We start from the raw sequence: 27,676 nt of genomic DNA, 5'->3' as shown, positions 1-27,676 counted from the left end.
ACTTCCATGGATAAACTTCACATCAAAAGGACAGAATAACAAAAAAAAACACGATAGTCACGAGTACCCGCATCAGAGGAACATTTTTATCCATGTCTTTTTAGAACGGACGAGAACAAAAGAAAAAGTGACGGAGGCAATGGAATGGAAGGGGAGATCCCACTAGTGACAAGAATCCAGAAGCACAGTCTGTTCTAATCCTCAAACACTTCCAAGAACAGAGGGGGAAACAGTTCAGTGGGGCACTCCACCTTCATGTGCAGGAACCGGCTGGCATGGCAGGCCCCAATCATGCGGAGGTCGGTGACTTTCATCAGCAGTTTTGGCCAAAAGTGTGCAACGTTGTGTTTCCTATAATTAATGTAGTGTTCGAAAGCCAAGAGGAAACCTTCCTGGCACTTTTCTATTCTCTCCACACTGGAAAGACCAGGGCGATCTACATGGGAGAGAAAGAAGAAAAATGTCATATGTAAGCAAAAAAATCATAAACCACTGCTTGCAAAATCTAGGAAAATGACAAAACGAACTTGCATTTTTATAATCGCAATTAACTATAACACATTGAATAGCATTACTTATTAAGCGCTAATCCTTAAATCTGGTTTTATGTGTTCTTTCCTCTGGAACTACAAGGATTAATTATTTAAAGTCTTTAGAGTTCTACCTAGTTATACAACACTTATGTGAATTATTCTTATGACTAACAATAAAAAATATGATAATTGTGTAATTAATAGGCAAAAGCAAAATCTTACTCAAATTTCCAAGCACATTGATAAAGATTATGCAAAATAGTCAGTGGAAATGCAGCTAAAATATTCACAATTGTAATATTTGTGAAGTTGATAACCCGGACTCCTTTACTTTTCTAATAAAATTTAAAGTGGCACTGTCATCCCCCTAAAAAAAGAGTTTTTCATTAAGATAGAATCTTTATGAAATACTTATATTGAATGTGTGGAAATTTACCAGAAATTCCAACCCTACCAAGAGAAATTAGGCACTACATTGTTTCAGTATTTCTATTATGCCTAGATACTGGGCAGAGCTACCGCCGTCTAGAAGTGTCAACGTAGAGAACTGGCTTTATCTGAATGCTGTTTTCATGCGCTGAAGAGGACAAGATGGCAGCACCCGCGCATGACAGGTTCAGGTAAGTAGAACCCATCAAGCCTGCCTCCATCAGCCACCAGACCCCCAGCGGCAATGTCACCACTGGGGGACCTTTGCAAATTGTGCAAAGTCCCCAGATGATGACAGTGCTGCTTTAACAATAGTAAAAGAATCAGGAAGTGATACTAATCTGCTGAAAGGGAGACTCCAGGCCGGACCCAATATATGAAGACAACGCATTAGATAATATATTAGATGTTGCACTAAACATTTAAACACATTATTAACAATAATTTAATTTTTTTTTTATTCATATCTGAAGTTCTAGCATTTGCTGCAAATCCTACTGGCAGCTTCTGCAGTGAGCTCTCTCCAAAATAGGACATGACACATCCCATCATTATTCTCACTTAATTCTTATAAGCAGTTCTGAGTTTATTCTATAAGCAGGGCTTTCTGGGTTCAGGATTGTTTCTGGGAGATGTAATTCATATGACAGCTTTCTTATATAGGAAAGAAACAACTGAACCAGAACTCCCAGAAAGAACCAGACGTCTAGTAAACAAAGTAATGGCTGTGATATGCCCCAAAGCTCGATAAAGTAAAATACAAATCTTTGTGAGCACAGAATTGCGTGCCAGAATTCTGTCTTGTATATCTGAGTTCACTGGTATCATATCTCCTGGCTATACACACATTACAAGAACAATGTTCAGTTCCGCTGTAGTTGACTGGAAAAGGCCGCAAACTACGTCACCATACCTGATGACATGAGCAGCACAGCCTGCAACAAGGCGACTTCGGTATCATCAAGATTGAACGAAGACAGAGATACACCCAAGTCAAAGATGGCATCTGAAACTACTCCGAGTCCTCCATTTTTCAGCTGCCCCCTTGTGACTGCCATCTCCCCGTTCAGTGTAAGAGTCTCACTTTCTGGGTCATACCGCACCGCTGCTCGTAGGGACATGATCTCCATGCAGCAACCTTTAAGCAGAATGATCTGGTCTTCACACGGAAGCTGAGAATGAAACACACACAAAGCATATGATCACTTCTGTAACTGGAAGGCACATTTGGCTCAGCCACATCACCACGTTCACTGAACTTGTTTTTCAGAACACAATTCACAAATGTTTCTGAAAGAAAGAAAATAAGGTTTATAAAACTCTCTTTCTTCCCAAAGTAAGTTAAAGTTGAACCCGTCACAAAATGTACAGACTGATAAAGAGCCATTTTCGATGAAACTCCTTTATTTCGCAGAGAATCTTTCACATTTATTGACTTTAACCGTTATGCTGATGAAAATGTATGTGGAGCAACTAGAAACCACTGGGCCCCGATGCGAAAATAGCCCTGGGGTCCATCCATGTGTATCATTTCCTTTCTCCCAGTTCCTCCATGTGTCTCATCCAACCCCCAGCCCCACCATGTGTCTCATCCACCCCCCCACTCCTCTATGTGTCTCATCCATCCCCCAGCCCCACCATGTGTCTCATCCACCCCCCAGCTCCTCTATGTGTCTCATCCATCCCCCAGCCCCACCATGTGTCTCATCCACCCCCCAGCTCCTCTAAGGGTCTCATCCACCCCCCAGCCACGCCATGTGTCTCATTTCCCCCCTAGCCTCTCCATGTGTCTCACTTCCCCCCTAGCGTCTTCCTGTGTCTCATTCCCTTCCCCAGTTAGTCCATGTGTTTCACCTCCCCCCCAGCCCCTTCATGTGTCTCATTCCAGCTCAATCCCTCCATGTGTCTCATTCCCCCCAGCCCCTCCATGTGTCATTATGCCCCCAACCCTCCCTGGTGTCTCATTTCCCCCCCTAGCCTCTCCATGTGTCTCACTTCCCCCTAGCGTCTTCATGTGTCTCATTCCCTTCCCCAGTTAGTCCATGTGTTTCACCTCCCCCCCCCTCCCAGCCCCTCTCTGTGTTCCAATTCCCCCAGTCCCTGCATGTGTCTATTTTCTTCCCCAGGCCCTCCATGTGTCTCATTCCCCCCCAGACCCTCCATGTGTCTCATTCCCCCCCCAGACCCTCCATGTGTCTCATTCCCCTCAGCCCCTCCATGTGTATCATTCCCTTCCCCATGTGTCTCATTTCCCCCCAGCCACATGTGTCTCATTCCTCCCCCTCAGCCCCTCTGTGTGTTTCTCCCTCCTCCCCTCCTGTACCTGCTTACCGCAGTAACCAGTTTTACAGATAGAGCTCTCTCATTGAGCATTTCCTGTCAGACTGCAGTCCACTCGGCCTTGGAACATACAGCATTAGGAGGTGAGCAGCACAGTGCTCCCCTCCTGCAGGTCACCCGGCAAGTGCGGGCCATGAAGTCAGGGCCGGACTGGGAATTAAAAGCAGCCCTGGAAAAAAATTATTTACCAGCCCCATAATGCGTCGTGCCAGCATAGTGTGCAGATACAGAGTTAGAAAAGATAAATTAAAATTATTACTCCAACGTGAAAAAAGCACATATAGGCTTAAAAAAAAAGAGTGCAGATTTATTTTAAGCAGACGTGACTTTGCATATAACCAATGTTTCAGTCCAACTACCTTGACATAATAAGGAAAGCTTGGTAATGGGACTGAAATGGTGAATGTATGTAGGGCACAACTGTAAAAAATGACGTTATCTTGTTTATTTTGAGGTCCTGTGGGTGCACTCTTCACTTTAAATATGTTATTGTGCTGGATTATGCACCTAGCAACAAGACTGGGCCAATATCTGCTTATTACATATTGTACATATCAATGACATTTCTTAGTGTATTATGCATATATAAATGTACATTAATATATGTGTAAATATAATAGGAATAATTATATATATATATATATATATATATATATATATATATATAATATAAATCAGTGGCGGATCCAGAGCCTGATCTCAGGAGGGGCACCTATAGATTATTTAAAGAAATAATCCATGCACAATAACCACTACTGCTCTGTGTAGTGGGTATGGTGCCAGGAGTGCCGGGACCCGCTCCCAGAGTAAGTAGTCAAACCGTTTAAGTACAGTTTGACAACTTACCTGGGGTCTGCTGGGATATGGGGCTGTAGTAGGGTATAGGAGCAGTGGTGCAATGTGTGAGGGGTGCAATGTGCGTGAAAGGTTCAGTGTGTAGGGTGCGTGGGGCAATGTGTGTATGGGGGTCTGTGTGTGTGTATGGGGGGGCAGTGTGTGAATGTGTATGGTGTGTGTGGGCAGTGTTTGTATGGGGCTAGAGTTCACTCTCACCACTTGGACCACCAGGAATCCCTGGTGGTCGCAGTGGTGAGAGTGAACTCTAGCCCGTAGCTCCAGGGCTAGAGTTTCCCTGTGGCACTCTCCCTCCCCCTCTGTCTCTCTCTATTCACCCCTCTTTCTCCCCTTGTGTCTCACTCTCCCCCCTCTGTCTCTTTCTCCCCCCTTTCCCTGTGGCACTCTCCCTCCCCTCTGTCTCTCTCTATTCGCCCCTCTTTCTCCCCTTGTGTCTCACTCTCCCCCCTCTCCCTGTGGCACTCTCCCCCCTCTGTCTCTTTATCCCTCCTTTCCCTGTGGCACTCTCCCTCCCCCTCTGTCTCTCTCTATTCGCCCCTCTCTCCCCCCTTGTGTCTCACTCTCCCCCTCTCCCTGTGGCACTCTCCCCCCTCTGTCTCTCTCTCTATTCACCCCCCCTCTGTCTCTCTCTCTATTCACCCCTCTCTCTCTCTCTCTCTATTCACCCCCCTCTGTCTCTCTCTCTATTCACCCCCTCTATCTCTCTCTCTCTATTCACCCCCTCTGTCTCTCTCTCTATTCACCCCCCTCTGTCTCTCTCTCTCTATTCACTCCCCCTCTGTCTCTCTCTATTCACTCCCCCTCTGTCTCTCTCTATTCACCCCCTCTGTCTCTCTCTATTCACCCCCTCTGTCTCTCTCTATTCACCCCCTCTGTCTCTCTCTATTCACCCCCTCTGTCTCTCTCTCTCTATTCACTCCCCCCTCTGTCTCTCTCTCTTCACCCCCCCTCTGTCTCTCTCTCTCTTCACCCCCCCTCTGTCTCTCTCTCTTCACCCCCCCTCTGTCTCTCTCTCTTCACCCCCCCTCTGGCTCTCTCTCTCTTCACCCCCCCTCTCTCTCTTCACCCCCCTGTCTCTCTCTCTCTTCACCCCCCCTGTCTCTCTCTCTCTCTCTCTCTTCACCCCCTATGTCTCTCTCTCTCTTCACCCCCCTCTGTCTCTCTCTCTCTTCACCCCCCTCTGTCTCTCTTCACCCCCCTCTGTCTCTCTTCACCCCCCTCTGTCTCTCTCTCTTCACACCCCCCTCTGTCTCTCTCTCTCTTCACACCCCCCCTCTGTCTCTCTCTCTCTTTTCACCCTCCCCCTCTGTCGTTCTCTCTAATAAGCCCCCCACTTCCATCCCCCCCACCCACCTGAGAGGAGTCAGGGGGCCGGCCGCATTGCACGCTGCAGCCTCGCCGGTCCGGCAGCACTGTTAATGCTGAGGGCTGAAGGGGGAGGGAGCATATCTCTACCATGCTCCCTCGCGGTTCCCACAATCCCCAGCACGAATGCTGCTGGGGATTGTGGGAACCGCGAGGGAGCATGGTAGAGATATGCTCCCTCCCCCTTCAGCCCTCAGCATTAACAGTGCTGCCGGAACGGCGAGGCTGCAGCGTGCAATGCGGCCGCCTGCCGGCCGGCCCCCTCAAAGTGTGTGCCACCGGACCGGCCACCCGGTGGCACATATATTGCCAGAGCAGCCCCCAGGAGCCGCGGCCCACCGGGAAATTTCCCGGTATCCCGGTGGGCCAGTCCGGCCCTGCATGAAGTTATGGGACCCGACCGTGATAGGTACGCCACTAGCTACCTCCTATGTATCAATCCCTTCTGTTGTACCAGTTATCGCAATAAAGAAGAAAATTAACATACGTGAAAAGTGCCTCACTTCTTTCACAAACTAGGTATTAATTCTGATTATATTATGAAAAGCTACATAATGTAATTTGGCAATTATTTAGTCTGGGGTAATACCTGCTTGAACAGAAGCAGTAAATCAGTGTTATCATTGGTTCTTTCAATGCAGCAATATGCAGAGAACAGATTTGATTTCAATGTGTTGGGACTCAATCATGTAACATATTTATGCTCAAGCTCGGTAGCTTCACTTAATTTAATTGTAAGTGGCAGTCGTCATCCATATCTACATTGATGCAGTTATTCCCTGTATTCCTGAATTGCAAAAGCAGGATAATGATTTATGCTAAAATATTTTATTTTTTCCCTTTCTCTACAAATATGAACAATTTGAAAAATAGAATGGAGCAAAGTAATTGCCATTGTTTTGTTAACATATGAGCTCCGGAGTCTAGGTTAATTACCTGCTAGAGCCTGCACCAGATTCCTGTGTGGGATTAAAGTAAGATTTGATTGAAAGTGAAACCTTTTTTTCATGGAGGCTGTGTAAGCCATAGCCAAAGGAGGTGTGGCTAAGGATGCATAAACAGAAACAAAAGTGATTTAACTTCTAAATGGCAGAGAATTGTGCATTGGAAATGCAGGGACATGGTCTATGTAGAAACTACTTCTTTAAGCTAAAGTTTTGCTTTGCTTTGGTGCTTTGAGTAGCACTTTAATAAATCATTATCTGTTTGCAATGGCAATTTTACCTAAAATGTATTGTCTAACACAAATCAGTCATCACGACCCAGCAACAGTCCAGGTTTTGTCAGTATCTCCATTGGAATAAAAAAAAGGGAAATACATGAATCCTAGATTGTTGGTGGGCCATATTTTCTGCAAAATATGCACAATGGTTTATTGTATGGTCGGAGAATAAAAATCCCAAATATGAACATTTCCGAATAAAAGTCACTTTTGAAAAACATATAAAGTATTTCGTTAATACAGGAGCACACTGACCAGAATTTACTTTAGAAAAACACTATCAAATACTTTGTGTAATAGGAATTGAGTTAAAAGTCGAATTTCTCCAAGTTTTCACAAGCAAATTATTTTAGAGAAAAACGTGTTCCAGATTATCTGAGCATTTCTATCTCGTTCTCTCATTCTTTCATGAGTCTGTTCATAAAGAGAGACAGACAGGCAGAACAGACAAACATTTGTAGGTAAAATCTGAAGTTTGGATTCAGATTTAATTGGTAGCTCCCTCCCATTACCTTGTTTCTGTTCGGTTTAAATAAAAACATCTTCACATTTTGAGAATTATTTTTGCAATCAAATCTTTTGAGTTGTTTTTGTTCAGCGAGGATAAAAGATTGACATAGGGGTTTAGGCAATTCTATACTTTTTAACATTTAAAATGGGCAAAGAGGGACACTTTAACTTTAGGGGTGTGTGTAGGGATTAAACTGTTCAGAGGAATGGTAGGTTCCTTACTGGTAACAATGTAGGCAACTGAAATATATCTTATATACATAGACTGATTTCTACACACATTTGGAACTCTGTTATACATAAACTATAAAGAACTGCTAGAAACCTAGAACATTGAGACCTTAGAAACATTAGGAAAGAGGGACAGAGCGATTTGAGCACAAACTAGGTTAGTTGCTAATTTTTTAAGAAATCATCCTCTCAAATATTCTTAAAAAACAAAGTAGACAGGTGGCTGCCAGACCCCAGGTGAGTTGTCAAACAGTTTTTAAACAGTTCGAGTACTTGCTATGAGAGGGTACCTGGGCACCCCTTGCACCATAACTATTACGGTGGGATGTAGTGGTTATGGTGCATGGAGTTTCCATGTAATGAATAATCCCCTTTATTCTTCAAGCTTGCCTTTATGACGCACCAACAGGCTAGACAGCACCTGCTTTACCACAGGTCAGTCCATCAGAGGCTATGTAAGTTTCACTGGGACACCCGCACACTGGTAGTAAGATCTTCAAATCGTGACCTGTTGGTGGGCCATGAGAACAAGTTTGGAGATACTATTTTAAATAAATCAATATGAGTGCGGTTAAAAAAGCTTACCTCACAAAACATTGGTAACTTTTTGGCAAAATCAACCACTCTTGTAATTGCTGGGGTGATTATTTTTGTAAACTGGCTGAAGGCTTCCAGGTCGACTTTTCCACCTTCAGGCGCATTGACTATAGGAGCCTGTCCAATATCTTCTGGCTGGCGTACATCAAAAGAATAGAACAAAGAGCACACAAACTCAGTTTCTTAAGTGGGTGTCAGGTTTCAAGAGTTACTTCACTTTAAAAAAATAATACAGATTTTAAATAAGAAATCCTATAATTCTTATAGAATATGATCTACTTTTGAAATGGCACTAAATCGTTTTCTCAACTGTCTTTTTTCCATGCTGGCATGATCTCATCGTGAATATCTAAAAGAATCTGCAAATGCTAATGGTAGGAATCGATGACTGCCCAACAACAACCCCATGCTAGGACCCACGGCAGTGATATATGGAACACCAAGGGAGAGGAAAATAAATTATAGTGACTCAACGATACAACAAGGATTGCTGGAGGTCAAATGGGATAGGGTCGAAGTAGAGATGGACAACAGGGCATGCAATGTGACATTGTGGCTACAACATATAGAGTGCCAAAAGTTACCTATTCCTGCCCTATTGTATTCTCTATGTTTGCTAATCTATTTTACATTATATGGCACTATACTAACATACCTTGCAAAAACTGCAGATCTCTTGTCTGCTCCCTTTGCAAGCCCTCCTCTTCTAACACCACCCAGATTTTATGTGATTGTTCAATCACAGATTTCCCAATTCAGCTCAATGAAAAGTCTTTGCAAGACAGGTGCACTGAGCAATTGCTGCCTCTTGAGTTCAGTGCAAATAAGCCAACCAAACCAGGAAGCAACAAGACCTGTTGTCTGCTTGAAAAGCCAGGGGGTGTAACCAGTATAATTTATAAGAGTGGCAATTTCTATTGAAATCTGTACTTTTTCCAAAATGAAAAAAAGAGGACACACTCTTCACACATATAGCTTTTCAGCAAGCTAAAGTATTTTATGGGTCTGGAATGTCCCTTTAACTCCCTAGTAACATTAAATCAAACTGAAAGCTGTGTACACAGCGATAACAGGCTTAGTAGTAGCAATCATAGTGAAAATACCACTAGCTAGAATTCCGTGTAATGTGATTACATTATGTTCTATGACTCTTACCAGAAATTTTCGTTTCTGTTTCCAGTGACTTCCCTGTGCATTGGTGGCCACATGTGCTTCGGTCACCACCTGTATCAGCTCCCACTCCTCTTGAGTTGGTTCAGGTCTCTGTACCAGTGATTTCTGTAACTCATCTTTGCGTCTTTTTTCTCGGTTTTCTTCTATGAGCTTTCTTTTTGCTAAACGTTTACTGTCATCCAAGACCACTGGCAAAAAAATAAACCCCATAACTTCACACATAATAAACACATATTAATATATCACCAAGTGTATAAAACTTACCTTGACAGTAAAAAGTAGCATGTCAATAAAATGTGGTAGGATAGTGTGTTGTTGCTGGTTTAACTTTTTTGGCATACATTCTTCATGAAAATGTCCCATAGTTTAATAGGCTCTATAGACTCTAACAAACCACAGGCACAATCTGCCCTACTAGCTATCAACATCCTGGTTCTATGCTGTATCTGCCTGCATTGCACTAGATAAGCTCTAACCAGTTAGCATGTAACCCACACAGGGAAGATCTGGCAAGGGGGGCAGGATGGCAAATGAACCCCGGGCTGATGGTATATAAAAGATTCTGCTTCAGCCTGATCATCCTCTGCTGGAGAATTAGAGATGTCAGGGAGGGCAGTCTGAGTGGAGGATAGAGTGGGGAGCTGTGCTGACATTGGCTGGCTGTCTACAGATGTCAAAATACTTGCAGAGTTCATATTAGCCACCAGGAACTCTTGTTCCAAGCTGGCTAATGATGCCCCAATGGTGCTATTGGAAGTGGAGTTAAAGGTCCACACCATGTCCACATCTTATCAATGGCACTTGGATTAGTTTTGCCGATATGGCTTCAAACTGAGGACAAATATAGCCACACCTCCTACGAGCCAATATATATTTGTACTCTACCACTTTAAAGTATCTAACCTTAGAGCATTGTATGTTACTTTAACATAAGGCAGCAATCTCCTTAAAATAGATATTGTCATATCCTCACCCAGTTTGGAAGTTTGGAAGCTTAGTTGTAAAAGTGCTACTGGAAAAACAGTTTTACTAATTGTCTTCTTCATAAATTCTGCACCTTATCCTTACAATTTTGCTTTAAGCATGGAGCCACTGACAGCTTTATTGGCCAAAGAGTTGGAAACCAAAATTGTAATGAAAGAACTATTAAAGCCTCCAAAATTCTTTGTACTATGTTGAGTAATGGAAATGAAAATAAAACTCTAACAAAAGTAATGACAATTCCAAAACCTATACATTTGCAAGCAGTTCTTTAGCTGGCAAGATTTTTTGCTAGATTTTGTGGCTTACACAAGAGACAATCTGAACTATGTTTACATCTGATGAGTTGCTTACAGTCTGTTGCCATGCCGACGGTGATGCACTTTTTGAAGCGACATTCTTGGCACTGGTTCCTTGTAACTTTGTCTATCACACATTTTCCTTCATATTTACACGAGTAGCTTGGATGGAGGTTCTTCTGGATAGTTCTTCTAAAGAAGCCCTAGAGGATTCAATAATGATTGTTACTTCTCCGAAGATAAACTGTGTACAATGATTCTTGCCCTCTTAAAGGAACACTATAGTCACCAAGACAATTTTAATTTAAGTAAGCAGTTGTGGTGTATATATAATTCCCATGCAGTCTCACTGCTCAATTCTCTACCACTTAGGAGTTAAATAACTTTGTTTATGCAGTCCTAGTTACACTCTTGATTTACACAGTGTTCCAAAACACTTTCCTGTGAAGTGAGATCTAACATTTAATCTTCCTTTATTGCACAGTCTGTTTAGAATTTCTTATTATCTACTATAAATAGCCTGTGAGACCTTTCAGAAGGGTCTTGTGTGTGATTAAAGTTCAATTTACAGAGCAGGAGGTAAACATCTAAAGTAAGTTAACATCTGATTGAACATGAAACTTTTCTTTTTTTTGCAGGCTGTCACTCTTAGGGAAAGAGAACAGAAATAAAAGTGATTTAAATCATAAAGGGTAGAGAATTGATCTATACACACAAACTGTTTCCTTAAGCTAAAGTTGTTTGGTGACTATAGTGCCCCATTAAGACCATATGTCTATTGTTTTCATTGTGAAAAACATATTAGCAAAGTATGTATTTTAATGGAATCTGGACGCAATGCACATCATTGCGATCAAATTTGTGTACTTTGCAAGTGATATAATACAAAGACACAATACCAAAACACATGAGAATGCACACCCAAACTTAAATATCATTTGCATAATGGTTGCTGCTGACTTAGCATCTCACAGGAGCTATATAAGTTTGCAGCTCAGCTCCTGTATATGATCCACAGATGCTCTCATCCCACTTCCATTCAAATGTAAATCCAATGCCAGTAATTTACAGTTTAATATGTGATGAGGGTGTGTATAAAATATACTGAATTTATACGTGAAGGCTATGATGAAATGGGGGCTAAGTTTTATTTATGTTATTTGGTTTAAAAATATGTTTATTTTTTATTTTATTTTTTTGCGGGCACTTAATGTAGTAAAAGGTAGACGTTACCCACACTATTTCATTGTGTAGAAAATGTCTAAATGTGTGATGTCACAGACATCTTTAACTAAAATCATTTCCCTGACAATCATGCTGTTGACAAGCTAATGGAGTTTTAGTCTTGAGTATTGGAAGCACAATTGTTCAGGCCTCCTAACACTGATGCCAGTTTCAAGAGTACGGTCTCTGAACATCTAATGCCTGTCAAATTGATATTGTGATACAGTGATTGCTGCCTTCTGTTTGTTTTGGGAAAATATTCAATGATGATTAGCCAGCTTTAACCCCTTAAGGACCAAACTTCTGGAATAAAAGGGAATCATGACATGTCACACATGTCATGTAACCTTAAGGGGTTAAATGAAGTTGATCATCATACGAAATATAATTGCACGGGTATGCTGCCACCTTTGTGTGTGGTTTTTAACCCTTTCAAATTTTTCATAGGGTCAGATGAACATATACAAAAGAATATATACAAAAGAATATTAATCAATGGTTTTCCCCTTTAGGAACCTGTGACTAACTGCCCAAGGAGTTTGGAGATATTGGGCCTATAAGTACCCTTTGTACAGCGCTACGTAATATGATGGCGCTATATAAATAATAAAATAATAATAATAAAGGCTAAATATAACACCAAATATCTGTCAGCTTTGTTAAACATACACAGTACAGGAGAGGGGGCAGACAGACAGTCCATTAAGTGGCCCTGTATGCAGAAGTACTGTAATGTGGTCCACTCCATGCAAACCACAGTACTTGACCGGGCCCTTACAGTACTGGCTGTCACCCCCGATGGCGGCCCTGATTATAACCACTTCATTGAGATGAAGTAGCTGCAGAGCCTAGAGTGTCCCTTCCAGCTTTATTCATGCAAAGCTCTGTTTTTATTGCAATTATTATTACAGACTTAGAAAATCATATAACAATCCAGCTAAGTTCAGGAACAGCCAGCGAAAACACTGCAAATGAAGAGGAGAAACATAATATTTGTTTAATTTCTCCCCTTCTCTGTATGCTTTTCTCTATGCTGAGTGTCGTGTGCAAAGGACAGAGCTTATACTAATGATTTACAAGGAGCCAAGATGGAGGCACTTAGTGGCAATATATAATGAGTTGTGGATTTCTACATTTAAGTTCACAACTCCCAAATACATATTTGTTAAATAAAGAAGTAGTCATAATATTAAATCCTTAGGAAATGACTGCCCCCCCTTAGATAATAAGCATCATAACAATGGTAACTGCATATATTATGGTGCATGTCCATACTTCCCAAGTGTCCCTATTTAGGAGGGATAGTCCCTATTTTCTATTCTAATGTCCTTCTATTCTAGGAGTTACATACTGTTGGAGTGTATAACAGAGCTCCACAGCGATAATGTTCACAGTAATGTGTCTGTAAACTACATAAATATGTTTAAAAATCAGTCAGTAGAAGTAAGATATATTGTTCTTCTAGATTAGTTACATAAATGTTATTAGTAAGTCACCTGAAATATTTTTCAGAGCAGCCGTTTTCCTTACCACATACCCACTCACACTCCTAAAATGAAGGTGTACAATTTTGTCCATTTGAAATGTTGGGAGGTGTGCATGTATGTACTCTATTTCTGGGTTCCTGCTCGCAGTTTCTTATAAGTGCAGTGATTCTAAAAGTTTTACTCCCTCCTTTCACTGTCCAAAGTTCCGATAACTTGTGTATATACTGAATGTTTTTAGGACATAGTCTGTATCTCTGCTTATGTTACAATGTAAAGCAGCACATACAGCTTTGCCAATACAAACATTTGTTTACATATAACTATGCACTCATCTGAAATTAAGAAAGGTACGGAGGTATCCATGAAAAGTTACATTGCAGCCCAGGACTTGAAGTTAGAAAGCAAAAGTCAGATTTTATACCATTACTAGCCACTAGATGGCCCTGGAGCTGATCATCTATTGTATTAATATAAAAAAATAAACACAGGGACCAGGTTGGATGAAAACTTGGCCTCAGTATTTATTAAACAGTTGTTGACACCAATTAAAATTGAAAGTGATCATTAATAAAGTTTTATGACCTTGTGTCTGCTAGTATGCACTGATTCACTCACTATGAGCTGGAAGGCATAAAGAGTGAAATCCAGAACTTTTAGCTAAATATATAACAGAATATATTTATCTCCAGGGTATATGGACATCGTGTTGAGTTTGGCAATATTTTAACCACCTTTAGCAGTATATTAAAACCAGATCAAAGTATACCATGTGTCTTTGATGGGGCCTGCGTTAGAAGGTTGCAGCATAATATCTACTATACAAGTAATATTTATCATACACACACAGCAAATTGCAATTCGGCCATATTTAGTAGACATGTGCAATTCGTTTCGGTCCGAATGTGAATTTGGACGAATTTCGGGCACTTCGGACATTCGGGTACTTCCGAATTTCCGAATAGATGAATTGGTCGAAGTCCCGAAGTTCCGAAATTACTGAATTTCAGAAGTGTCGAAGTGCCGAAGTTCTGAAGTGCCGAAGTTGCCGAAGTTCCGAAGTGTTGAAGTGCCGAAGTTCCGAAACACAGTATTGCCTACGAACCAATATACTTACCCAGTGGAAGAATGAAGAATGTTACACTGTATACAATTTTAAATAAAAAGTATACAAACATAGCCAGGATTCAGCTGTAAGCATTTGCAACACAACAATCAAGCAACATACATTCATATAAAATGCAAGTTACTTAGCCAGTCAGTGTAATGACAAGAATGAATAGGTAGATAACTCCCTAATTCCCACGGTATTAGGGAGCTATCTACTAAAAGGCTGAAAGACCTGAATTGGTCTTTCAGCCAAATTTACTAATACTAAGTAAAGATTACTTAGTATTAGTAAATTATGCCCCTACTTGCTATACCGCGAGTAGGGGCATGTCTATTAAACAGCCTATGGATGCTCACTTAAAAAAAAAAAGCCCAAGCTCTCTGCTCAGCTCCCTTGTGCGCCACAGAGTAATGCCGGGAGCCGGAATATGACATCATATTCCGGCTCCAGGTGACCGGCATCACTCTGCGGCGCGCGAGGGAGCTGAGCAGAGAGCTCACAAATCAGTACTCCCTCGCCAACGGCAGGTGGGGGCCCTAAATTAGAATAAAGGGGGGACCTAACGTCCTCCCCCTGGCCTCCACCCTTGAGCGATGGGTGGGGGCCCTACCGTAAAATAGGGGGGACCTAAAGTCCTCCCCCATGGCCCCCACCCCTGAGCGGTGGATGGGGGCACTAAATATTAATAACGGGGGACCTAATGTCCTCTCCCATGGCCCCCACCCCTGAGCAGCGGGTGGGGGCCCTAAATAAAAATGTTACCCCCCCCAGGTGACTAGGGGTCCCCAAACCCCTAGCCATTCCCCTACCAAAAAAAAAACTAACCCCTACCTACCCCCCTCACCCTAAAAATAATGAGGGGGGGGGGCATTAACTAAGTACCTGTAAAAAAAATAAAACTCACCATTTGATGTTTTCTTTCTTCTAAAATCTTTGCACTTAAAAACAAACAAACAAAAAAAACGAGCGCAAAAAAACCCAAATCCATCTTCACCCATGGAGGGCTCCGCGCAGACTGAGCTCTGCAGGACAGGGGAAGACTTATAAAGCCTTGCCCCGCCATGCAATTAGGCTAAGAGCACTCTGATTGGTGGGTTTAAGCCATCAACAGGTAAGTCTCTATATTTACCTGTCACAACACTCTGATTGGTTGGCTTGAAATCCACCAATCAGAGTGCTCTGTGTCATTTTAGACAGCGTGGGAAAGTTCTTTGGAATTTTCCCACGCTGTGTAATTTGACTCATTTACTTAGTATTAGTACATTTGGCTGAAAGACCAATTTAGGTCTTTCAGCCTTTTGGTAGATAACTCCCTAATACCGTGGGAATTAGGGAGTTATCTACTAAGCGGCAGCAGTAGAAGTCCCGAAGTGCAGAAATTCTGAAATGCCGAAGTTCCGAACTTCCGAAGTGCCGAAGTTCCGAAGTGTTGAAGTGCCGAAGTCACGAATTCCAGAATGCCGAACTGAACCGAAAATTTCCCCCATGCACATGCCTAATATTTAGGCTGTTCGGCCAAATTCTATATCTCAGACTCTATTAACTTACAAATCAACATTTGGTCAGGTATGTACAATGTTTATCATGGTTTTTATAAATGCCAGAGACATACCAACATTGATTTGGGTTACTCTAACCTGAAATCGGAAGCTTGGGAAGAATGCAGGCAATTGAAATAACTAATCTTCAATCAAGTCTCTGTGCAGTGCCTATAAACACTCTAAAAATCTAATAAGACATCAGCAAATTGATTCTTAACTCCTTTACAAACAAGCACATTTTGTTTGGAAGAATATTAAGCAAAACATTTATTTGAAAAATGAGATGCATAGCTAGCACATAAATATATGATAAAACGTCAATTTCGTGCATATATTGATGTCCAAAAAAATATAAAAATACAAATTATGTAAAATTACACAATTTTTATTGTTAATTTATGTGTTCCTCCTTTATAGAGATATTGGAAAGATGAAAATAATCTTGCAATTTTTTATAAACAGTCTGAAATGTTAGTATAAAAGCAACAATACATTTGAGGTGACAAATGGATAAATAAAAATGGTTAAATTATAGGCATTTATAAGGATCCTGATGGCATAACTAGTGGTACAGCCAGGCCCAGACTGGTAACCAAGGGCCAAGGTTGAAGGGTTAAAGGTTGTCTCCAGCTAGACCATGGAGGGCCGACGCTAACTGAGCACTGGCCTTGCTGGTGAGAATATCAGAAATCTCCCTTACTAGCCCAGTGCAATTTACTGTGGAAAACAGGGTCACAGAGAGTACGTCTACTCTGTACCTCTGCAGAAAGAGTATTCCTCGGATCGTTGCAAATGATTACCATGGCAATGCTCCGACAAGAGCCAGAGAAAAAGCCTATTCAGCCTGCACCTAGTGGAGGTGCAGAAAAGCCTATTCAGCCTGCACCTGGTGGAGGTGCAGACTGGAGTAAAAGTGTATCGCTACCAGAACACCAGGGATCTAAAGGTCCCCTCTCCATGGCCAGAGGTAGGAAGCATGGATAGGGGAATAAAGCAAATTTTTTTCAGAAATAATCATTTTTAATAAATAAAAGAAAATGTAAAAATATTACAATACAGCACCTTTCCCACCCCACAAATACACACACATAATACATCCACTACACACACATCCACTACATCCCTTACACACACTTAATCACGAATACACAAACATGTGCGATATTCCCTCCTATATGCACACTGTATCCACTACTTCCATACCACCAGGGCCGTCTTAAATGCGGAGTAAAAGGGGAAGCTGCCCCGGGGCCAGACATTCCTAGGGGCCCCAAAGCAGCCACCTTTTGAACCAGCCGTCCGCCGTGGTGTGTGCAGGCTGCGTGGTACTACCACCGCGGGCCGCATGATGAGGGGTCCCATCGGGTGGCCCATGCCCTTAGGGCCACCTGATGGCAATGAGTCTGCAGGGGCCCGATCAGTGCTGCGCTCTTTTAAAGCGCGACCAGGCCCCCTGTGATGAGTGCAGTCACTTCTTCCTAGCTAACACGGAGAGTGCCGTGTGGGAGGGACGAAGAGAGGAGTAGCGCAGACTGGGAGACAGCCCAAGACAGCCACTGGACCCCAGGTAGGAAACAGAAGGGTGACTAAAATTGTATATTTTCCATGTGTGTCTGTTTGTGTATGTATAGCTGTCTGCATGTTTATCAGTCTTTGTGGGTATTTGACTGTATGTGTATCTGTGTGTCTGTATGTGTGTTTCTGTGTGTATATCTGTCTGTATGTGAATATGCATGTGTCTGTTTATCTGTGTGTGTATCTGTCTGTATATCTGTGTGTCTGTATGTGTATATGAATGTGTATCTGTGTGTATATCTGTCAGTATGTGTATCTGTGTGTATCCCGTGAGTATACCTGTCTGTTTGTGTATATGCATGTGTCTGTGTATCTGTGTGTGTATCTGTCTATATGTGTATATGTGTGTCTGTATGTGTATATGCATGTGTGTCTGTATCTGTGTGTGTATCTGTCTATATGTGTATCTATATGTGTATCTGTGTGTCTGTATGTATCTCAGTCTGTATGCACATCTGTCTGTACGTGTGTCTGTATGTGTGACAGTGTGTGTCCCTCTGTATCTGTTTGTGTCAATGTTTGCATCCTGTGTCATCCTGTGTATCTGAATGTTTGTCATTAAGTGTGTCTGTGTACCTGTATGTGTGTCAGAGTGTCTGTATGTGTATCTCTGTGTCTGTATGTGTATCTCTTGATATGTGTGTTTGTGTATATGCATGTGTGTCAGTGTGTGCCCTGTGTATCTGTCTGTGTCTGTATCTGTATGTGTGTATGTGTTAGTATGTGTCTGTGTAACTGCATGTGTGTCCATGTATGTATCTGTACGTGTGTTATTGTGTGTATCTGCATATATGTCAGGGTGTGTTTGTCTGTTTATCTGTGTGTGTTAGTGTGTGTCTGCATGTTTAGCAGTGAGTGTATCTGTGTATCTGTATGTGTGCCAGTGTGTATCTGTGTATGCACCTGTGTGTCTGTGTATCTGTCTTTGTATGTCTGTGTATTTGGATGTATGTACCTGTGTATGTCTGGGCCTATGTATGTGTGTATCTGCATTTGTGTCAGTGTTTGCATCTATATGTGTGTCAGTGTGTGTATTTTCTCAGGGGTAAAAAAAAAATGTGTGGCTAAGTCTACGATCTATTTGTGTGTGTTTTTTTGTGTTTTTTTTACGTGTGTCTTTGGGTGGAAGGTGTGTTTGCATGCTAGAAGGTGGGAGGGAGGGTACCAGACGTCCCCTGCATCTATACACACACTACAGCCCATAGACACACACTACAGCCCCTAGACAAAAACGCTCTCTCTTTACTGCCCCTAAATATTAATTACACCCCCAAGACACACATGCCGCACCACAAACACATACAAAATATGACCTATTTACACACCACAAACAGCTCCCTGTACATCCCACTAGAGGCTTTCAAAACATATAAAATCAATATTCCAGGCTTGTACTAGTGAATGTCCTAGTATTTGTTAATGTGTGCCCATTAATACATACATATATCTCAGAGCAGTATTCGATAAATAGACACATATTTAACCCTTCATATACTGGGAAGCTGGGCTACAGGATTCCACCCAGTAAAGACGCTCTACTTGCCTGGCCAGTTGTGCATTAAGTTGTTGAGCCTGTCATGGCTGCACTACTTATACTGAGAACAGGGTCACAAGGTGGAGGTGGAACGAGGAAACAGGAAACTTTATTAAGAAGGTGGGACACTGCTAGAGGTTTTTGTTACTGTTTTTTTTTTTAAATAAAACAAAAAGGAGGCAGATGAGGTGCTTTTGCTGGATGTTGTGGAACATTTTAAAATACCACAAAATTACACATACCAATAGATAAACCCACATATACACAGGTTCGTGCATATACCCAAAAGCAGGCACCTACACCCTTGCACATATATTTATATAGATATCCATGATACAAAGATTTAATAATATGATACGGCTGCAGATATTTGGGATCAGAGTGAGGAGGTAACCCTGAATTCAGCCCATGCACTGGCCAGACTAAGCCCCTGGTTCTAGGGAGAAAAATTTGCCCTGTTGCTCTTCCTTGGAATCTGCAATTGAAACACACTACTCTTTGTCCTCCCGTCCCCTGTTACATCTGCTACTCTAGGCCCGGGTACAGTTTGTCTAGTGAGTGTGTTTTTCTATGTATGTGAGTCTGTGTTGAGAATTAGTGTGTGGGGCTAGTTGTGAATGCATTGTCAGTGACTAATTGTGTGTGCATGCGTGGTTGGCTAATTAGTGTGTGTAAGTGGCTAACTATATATAAGAGTACGTGTGTGGAAAATTAGATGTTTGGGTCTGACTTCAGGAAGTGGAGTTATTTGGTTCTGGAATAATTTGGCTCTTAGATCTTAGACACAAGCAAATATCATGGGTCAAACCTTATGTCAAGTCTAGCCAGATTAGCACACGTGGGAGGTACAGTTCTTCAAGGATGGAATAAATGACCATGACAACACAATCCAATGTTTACCTTGCAGCCCTCACAGGTGATACATCTATAGTGATACCCTGTAGCCTTGTCTCCACAAACCACACACAGCTCATCTTTGTCCAAGTAGCTGGGTATGTACCCTGCAAGGAAAAATAATAGTTTATCAATGCACATGTAATAAAACAACACATTGTAATTTTAAAACGAAACACTTAAATTAAACAGGGTGGAAGCAAGAGATAGCAAGTATTTTTGTTTCTTATCTTCTTCTGAGAACTAAGTCCAAATAGTGCTTCTAAACAGGTGAAACAGAGGAACATTATAATTAATGGTGTATAACGATTATTATATGAGAGAGTTACTGACTCCAGTCAATAACACATTCTAACTTGATACAAATACACAGGGCTATTTACTAACACGAGAATAGCAGGAAATTCAAAATGAATTTCAAATTATCCAAATAAAATGATGACCAGATTTAGTTCTCAAAGGATACATGTTTTTGTAGGAAAGGACGTTTTCCTCTGTGGAACAGTCATACTTATTTGCATTCATTTTAGTTTGCAAGAATTTGTCGTTTACAGCCACTGATTTGAGCAATGAATTTCTATGTGTTCAGCAAAATATTTATGGATATTATATATTAAATTTAAATGAAACAATGAATCATAGTGAACTTCAGGGTTAGGCAAAAAGTGCAAGTTTGTAAACTTTATCTAATTCAGCTTTAACGAAAACTTGACCATTTTAGCTGCATTTTAGCTGCTAAAATTTGGAGCAGTTTAGCTGAAGTACAGTAAATGATTGTATCATCTTACACATTCAATTACAGAAAACAAAATGTTCCTTTGGGTATTTGTTGATCAACTAAATAGTAGAATTACCAAGATGTAGACATTTTTATAAATGGAAGATATCTAAGTAAATATATTTCAAACTTGGGAATCAAATGAATTATATCTGCCAAAAACAGTAGATAATTATTAACTGTTTTGGCCAATATTTTGTATCAAAGTTTGGCTGAATTTAATTGCCAGCCAATATTCAAACAGCCAAACTTGATAAATAGGTTGGCTGACCAAAATGAAAGCCCAGATAAGTTTGCATCAAAACCATATCTATTAACTTTTGCAGCAGGTGGTGGGAGGTCTACTAAAAAATGAGCAGTCATCGACTGCGCACTGTGATTATAAACTAGCAACTGGGTAGCAGGTGCTTCTCAGTTGTTAAGAAAGGCAGGCCTCGCTAAACTGTGCCTCCCTGCACTCACCCATAGGTAGTCAGTGGTGGGCCATTATTTAATAAACATGGGGAACATCTCATGTCTCACCTCTCTCTCGACCTGTGGAATACTCTCACGCAAGTTTCAAGAGAGGTGAGACTTGCCTGCCTCAACGCTCTGATTGGTTGACTTACTAGCAAACCAATCAGAGCTCTCTGATTGAGCTTTCAAAGTGCGAGAAAACCCTCATAAAGGCTTTTCCAGCCTTCATAGGTGGGGAGAGTGACAGCTTGTGAAGTTTAAAGATGGCTGGGCTCTGCTCCCCGACTTGTTGGGATCTATCCCTATAGCGGTATGTACTCAACCTTTGACCCAGTCAAATGCCATGCCTTATTCAAAACCATAATCCTATACGTAGACATATGTGGGAAACAACAAACAGTTTAAAGAACTCCACCTACTAATGCTGTTACCCAATGACAGCTCTAAAAGACAGGATAATATGTAGAGCTGTGTTTACATTTGTGCCATAACTCCAAAATTATAGAATAAATGTAAATAGAAATAAAGTCACTTACATCCAATGCATATTGAAAATCCAAATATACGGTCCTGGTATCAGTTCCACATAAAATTAATTACAGATAGTATGATAATAAAACCGCACTCCACGTAGATCCGAAGAAAATCCGCGAAGTAAATGCCCGCACGTACAAGTTTTATAAAATATTACAAAACCATGGCTACAGACTATATATGACAAATAAGAAAAAAAATAAAAAAATAAAACTAAGCCCATACAACTGTAAGAAGGAGAGGGAGAAAAATCTAGAGGGACACTTCAGTCTAGATATTTTTGTTTTTACTGAACTCCAATCCCCCCTCCCCCCCCCCCTTCTTAAGGTTGTATGGACTTAGTTTATTTTCTGACTTTTGTATTGATATATATGATCCATTTCACATATATGGTCTGTAGCTGTGGTTTTGTAGTCTTTTATTAAACTTGCATGTGCATGGATTTGCTTCTTGAATTTTATTCCGATCTTGCACAACGGTCTTGCACAATTCAGAGAAGGCTAAATGTAGTGTACTTACTCAAAATGCTTGCCTCTTTATTGTTACAAAGAATCTCTCTTTTTTTTTTTTTTTTTTACATTTGCTAAAGACAATAACTTAATTGTCTTTACCAAATGATAAGTAGTTGAAATATAAATTTAATCAGCTAGGAGCACTCTTATGTTGGTAAACATGTTTCTTTGCTAAACCGTATGATGTGAAAGAGCTTTGAATGCCTTAGAGTACAATTTACAGTTTGGGGAAAAGTCTGGGTTGATGGCAGTAATCACAAATAGCAGCTGCTGCCTGGCAGTGTAACTCCCACTAACCTTGGGCAAATTAGGACACATATCTCCCAATGTTGCCTTACGATTAGGGGCTCAGCACTGCAATGTGTCACTAATACAGTGCATTGCAGGTTTTAATGTAGTGTGTGAGCCTAAGATGACATTATTTTCCCTTTCCATTATATTTAAAGTTGAAAATAAATGACGCTGTTTTGTGTTTTTTGTTTCTATTAAGTAGGGTTAGGGTAGATGGGGTAACATAGGTCCTTACGTTATTGAGATTGGATGGCGTTACACTCCCAAGCAGCTATATGTGGCTGCTGTTATTAATTTATCCCCTCTACATTTATAATCCAGAAGAAGAATTGAGTAAAGAGAATTGCACTATTGCACTATGCATGGCTTTCCAACAATTCTACGAACATATTAGTAATGAGAAAGGAACTATATTAATGGATTCATGAACAAAATGGACAGATAATGTAAAACAAATAATATATATAATTTAAATAAATAAATATATATATACACACACATATTTATTTGAGCGTATGTAAATATATATATATACACATGCACACATATACACATACATATATACACACACACACACATACATTTGTGGATTTGAAGCAATCAGTGATAACTGCTTCCTAACAATTTATTGACGAGGGCTCAGACAAATGTGACCAGATGGAATTCTTTCTTTAAAAAAAACATTCTGTAAAAGTAAGACAGTTTTAAAAAAAACTGGCACTAATACATTTAAACAGCATAGGTGGGAATCGAGAATATAAAGGTTTTGCAGCACATTACAGAGTTGCTATTCTTTGTATAGTGCTATAGGGCACTGGAGTGCTATAATTCCAATGGCTGGAAATAAAGACACCTGTTCTTATTCTTAATTGTGTTTTAATGACTGCTATTGAGTCTTCATTAAGACCAAATCAATGTTGATCAATAAGGAAAAGCCCTCCGAGACACCTTCTGTCCCAAGCCCTGGATTATTGTTTTATTGTTCTTTCTAGAAAATGCACCAGTGTTACAGCATAAAATTGCTAAATAGTAAAAAAATAAAAAAAAAATACATGCTATATTCTTGAAATTACATTTCTAAAATAGGATATAATTCAAATTTTATAGTTGTCCACGTTAACAGTAAAAAAAAGAAAAGAAAATATGACATCGTCCATAATGGCAAGATAAAACAAAATAGCCTACAATGTAATAGAATAAGCAGTCTCTGAAATATTGCTCTTAACCCACACAATCAATAATGATTACAATGTGTCAAGTGATATGAATTGGTCATGCTGAATTGGAAAAATAATGCTAAAATGTAATGAAACATTTAATTAAATGCAGTAGAAAAAAACTATATTCTTGTCTAATAGAACAACATAAAATATTGAACACAAAATACTACCAAAATTAGTGAAACCCTAGTAAATAAAATTGTACATTTGTTTCTGACAATTTCACACTGGAATTATCTCGGAGTGTTCAAAGAAAGAATGACGTAAATAAATAAAAATAAAATCTGTTACAAATATACATCTTCTGAGAACATCTACACGATTTACAAACACCATAGGTGAAAAATAGCAGCATTGTGTTCCTTGGATAATCTTCTCAGTGCAAAATATTCTGTACAGACTTCATACTGCTCGTCCCATCCACCAGTAAAATGTAAAAGTAGCGTTTTCTTCCTTCCCCATGCAGACTGTGTAATTAGTTCAATTCATAAGTCACTATGACTAACTCTGTACAAGAAAGGATTCTTGAAGTTCTCTAAGGACAAACGTTTGTCTAAAATATGCATTATCTCTCCAAGATATGTATCCAGAGACTTATTTTACAATAATATATAATTACAGATAACATGTCGATTGGTAGGATGCACCTGTTTACAATTTGCTACCAGTGATAAACAATACATAAAGCCCAGATGAAAATATAAATGTATAAAAACAAAAAAAAAAACACATATTCATATGTTTTTAAGTTTAACTCTGATGTTTTTCTTACAAATTGGAAGTTTATTCACTAAATAGGGAATTCTGGTGAATTGAAAACCAAATTGCTAACTTTAGGTAAAAATAGCTGATTTGGAAAAATTATAGAACTTAACTATAGCCACAATGTGACTTTTTGATCCTTCGTTTTGCAATTTAGTTTTCTATTCACTGCAATACGATGTTTAGAGAATAAACCTCATAGATTAAATATTTGGATTGTAGACTAAGCAATGCAATGTGTAGTTCTACATGGCATGGATGTATCATCTTTTAGTTCAGAAACAAAAGTAAGTATCTAGTATGTGATATCGCAGTATTATAAACATTAAAACAAGTAAAACAAAACTTCCATAATCATGCATCATATACAGTATGCATATATACACTACTGCATTAGGCACACACTATATACACACACGCACGCACGCACCAACGTACATACATATACACATATATAACTTCCATATGTCCATACATTAACACAAACACCCACGTACAAAATCACTTGTCTGTACACATAGAATACATCATTTCATGAATGCACTAACAGTACGAAAATGTGCATACTATAGAGCTAATGTTGTCATTAAACTGTCTAATATAAACGAAAAATCTCAAATGTGAAACAAAATATGGAAAGTATAAAATTGCATGTAAAAGCAGAATAGGAAAGTAAAAATGACCGATTCTCCTAGCAGCCTTTTATCACTGTGTTTGTTTCATTACAAACAGGCTTCAAAATGCAGTTTGTGTGTTGATGGGGGGAAAAAAATAAACAAATAGAAAAAAGACCTGCAAATTTTGAAAAAAGGGGAAAAAAAGCACCGATGGGCGAAGCAACATGTAACAAAGGAATTTCTATTAATTACCACAGCAAGACAAAAAAAAAATGAAGTGAATAAACCTCCCCTACCTTTTTTCTGAGAGTACATCGGAGATTGCCCTTGTGGAAAAGTAGTTTTGTCTTCAGGGAAATAGTCGTTTTGGCTGTACTGATTCAGGGCCATGTCTAATTCAGAGTACTCGCTTTTAAACATGTTTCCAGGGTAACTACAGGTATAAGGCTGATTCACCGCCCAGGCCTGCTCCATGTACATATTATTGTTATGCAGGACTTGAGATTCAGAATTATTGTAGCTCTGACTATCTTCGATATATGTACAATATTCAGGGGGCTGCAGGCAGCAGTTGGACAAGGCTGCCTGGTGTGCATCATATATCTCTTGCATGCAGTAGTTCATTTTGATATCTGGCCTCAGCTTCTATTTTATGTACACAAGACACACTTTAAACATGCATAGACATGGGATGAAAGCGAGCAAAGATGAATATACAGTGACAAATCGAGTCTGCCTCAGAGCGCTGTGTGTTTCGATTTGGAGCAACACCATTCGTGCTTAGATCCTATTTATATCAGAGGTGATTCTGAGCCACACCAACAGAACATGTTGGAAAAGAGATTTGTGACAGTTTAAGGTCGTAATCTGGGAGACATGGTTAAATCCTAAGGAAGATGGCAGCAGAGGGAGATACCAGAGGGTATTAAAGATACAAAGACATTATGTGCTTGACGCCAAATCCTGAAGTTTTGGTCAATAACTTTGCACACTCCTATTCAGTAGGGTGACATATGAGTGCACACACTTTATTTGACAACTAAAGAGGAAAAACCCAAGTGAGACAGGAGCTGCAGAAATCCTAAAATCAATAAGTCAGTTTGTTTAACTCTGTCTTTTAAGAAATCCAGAAGGGGGCCCCAAATGAACCGGCACAGAATTTAAATGGTAAAACAATTTAGCACCCTAATCCACAAATGGTTCTATTGATTTGGTGTTACAGAATTAGCTTGAACATTATAAAAAAAAACAAAAAACAGAAGGATGTGGACAGGTATTGATTGTGCTTTACTTGACATCTTTACCAATCTTAACCTACAAAACAGTAGCATTAAGCTAGATTTTGCCAGCAATCTGGAAGACGTATTTCACAACTATATAAACCATAAAAAGTATAATATAAGTGGCTTCTCTTCGGCTTAATTTAGCAGAACAATACAAAATATTTATTCTTGAGTCGGCAACATTAGTACAAAATATTTCATGGTTTTCATTTTTATTATCGGTAATCAAACAAGGCTATTTAGTGAAATGTGCATTGAAGCATATTCAAAGTCAAATCAAATAGATTTTTTACATTTTAGACCATAATAACTGAAGTGGAATTATATAGCTGACTTTTTCCATTCCCCCTTTTTTTTAAATACATTTTGAAATTCACTCTGAATTCACACTATAATGAATAACTATAATGAATGTGAGTAAATCTGTGAGTATATTCATGAAAATGAGAACTTGGGAGAAATTAAGATGGAATCACAGCTTTAAACGATAAGTAGCTGAGCTATAAAATAATCTAGGAGGGTTAATCACATAGTGTCCAAGCATATTTCCAGTTCTACAATTCCGGTCTAAAATTTCAAATCTACTTTCAATCCACTTTTGAATTTTGAAAATTTCATACTTTAGTGAGCAACCCTGTCAGTCAATCTTGTTTGTTGGTGTTTTTGTTTTGTGTGCAATCCTCTTATCATCTCTAAAAATCCTCTAGCACTTTTGGTGTGACAGTCTTGATTTTGGGGTACTGTACCGCCATCCCACTTTAGTTCCCTGGTGTCCCGCATCTGGGGGCACCAAGAAACTGTTCATGGGGGATCACATCGCAAGTGCATCATAAAACACACTCACGCTATGCAGCGGGTACTAGGACCCTTCAGCAACGCTCCCTGCATTGTCCTCATAGCTGGGGGCTGGCCAGGCTGCTGTCAGCTGGTGATCCCATCCCTTTTTAAATCTGGTCCGCCCTCTTTTTGGACAAGAAAGCCGATTTTCAGGATGGCCCTGTCCATTGTGTGTCTTACTAATGATGTGACTTATATCACTGATGATGCCCCCTAAGAATTCTGCCCACCCATCCCAATTTAAATGTGCATTGTGCAGTGGACGAATGTTGGGAGATTCTTGTGTTGGCCACAATGAAATTGTGAAAATACATATTTAGTAACTCCTGCTGCTTTCTTTTTTTTTTTTTTTACTTTCAAACAGTCACAAAATCAACTAAAAGTGTTTATTTACTAAACAGCCAGTCATGGTGACTTGACACCTGAACATTTAATTCATATTGATTGAGTTGAGAAGCTTTGATTTGGAAGGGAGGCCTGGAATATTC

General features: G+C 40.0%; 1 protein-coding gene across 1 annotated transcript; it reads right to left on the bottom strand.

Moving 5' to 3' along the window:
• On the bottom strand, positions 1 to 25,692 carry THRB (thyroid hormone receptor beta). The gene is made up of 7 exons (XM_063450688.1): positions 25,365 to 25,692; positions 19,905 to 20,005; positions 10,591 to 10,738; positions 9,238 to 9,443; positions 8,071 to 8,217; positions 1,876 to 2,134; positions 1 to 436 (listed from the first exon to the last, which is right to left on the bottom strand). The coding sequence occupies exons 1-7, from the start codon at positions 25,690 to 25,692 to the stop codon at positions 195 to 197; spliced, it is 1,431 nt and encodes a 476-aa protein (XP_063306758.1). The 3' UTR covers positions 1 to 194.
• Between the last annotated feature and the right edge of the window lie 1,984 nt (positions 25,693 to 27,676).

Source organism: Pelobates fuscus, chromosome 4 (assembly GCF_036172605.1).
Source record: "Pelobates fuscus isolate aPelFus1 chromosome 4, aPelFus1.pri, whole genome shotgun sequence".
Classification (NCBI taxonomy): Eukaryota; Metazoa; Chordata; class Amphibia; order Anura; family Pelobatidae; genus Pelobates; species Pelobates fuscus.
Note: the sequence above shows the minus strand (reverse complement) of the source record. Positions and strands in the feature narration are given on the sequence as shown.

What these genes read in the sequence shown, in the direction of transcription:
- THRB (XM_063450688.1), bottom strand. Translation starts at nt 25,692, where the DNA reads ATGAACTACTGCATGCAAGAGATATATGATGCACACCAGGCAGCCTTG. An exon ending in CGTCGGCATGGCAACAGACT is followed by an intron (nt 9,444 to 10,590) that starts GTAAGCAACTCA and finishes TTTTTTTGCCAG; the next exon opens with TGGTCTTGGATGACAGTAAA. An exon ending in AGTTACCAATGTTTTGTGAG is followed by an intron (nt 2,135 to 8,070) that starts GTAAGCTTTTTT and finishes TTTCATTCTCAG; the next exon opens with CTTCCGTGTGAAGACCAGAT.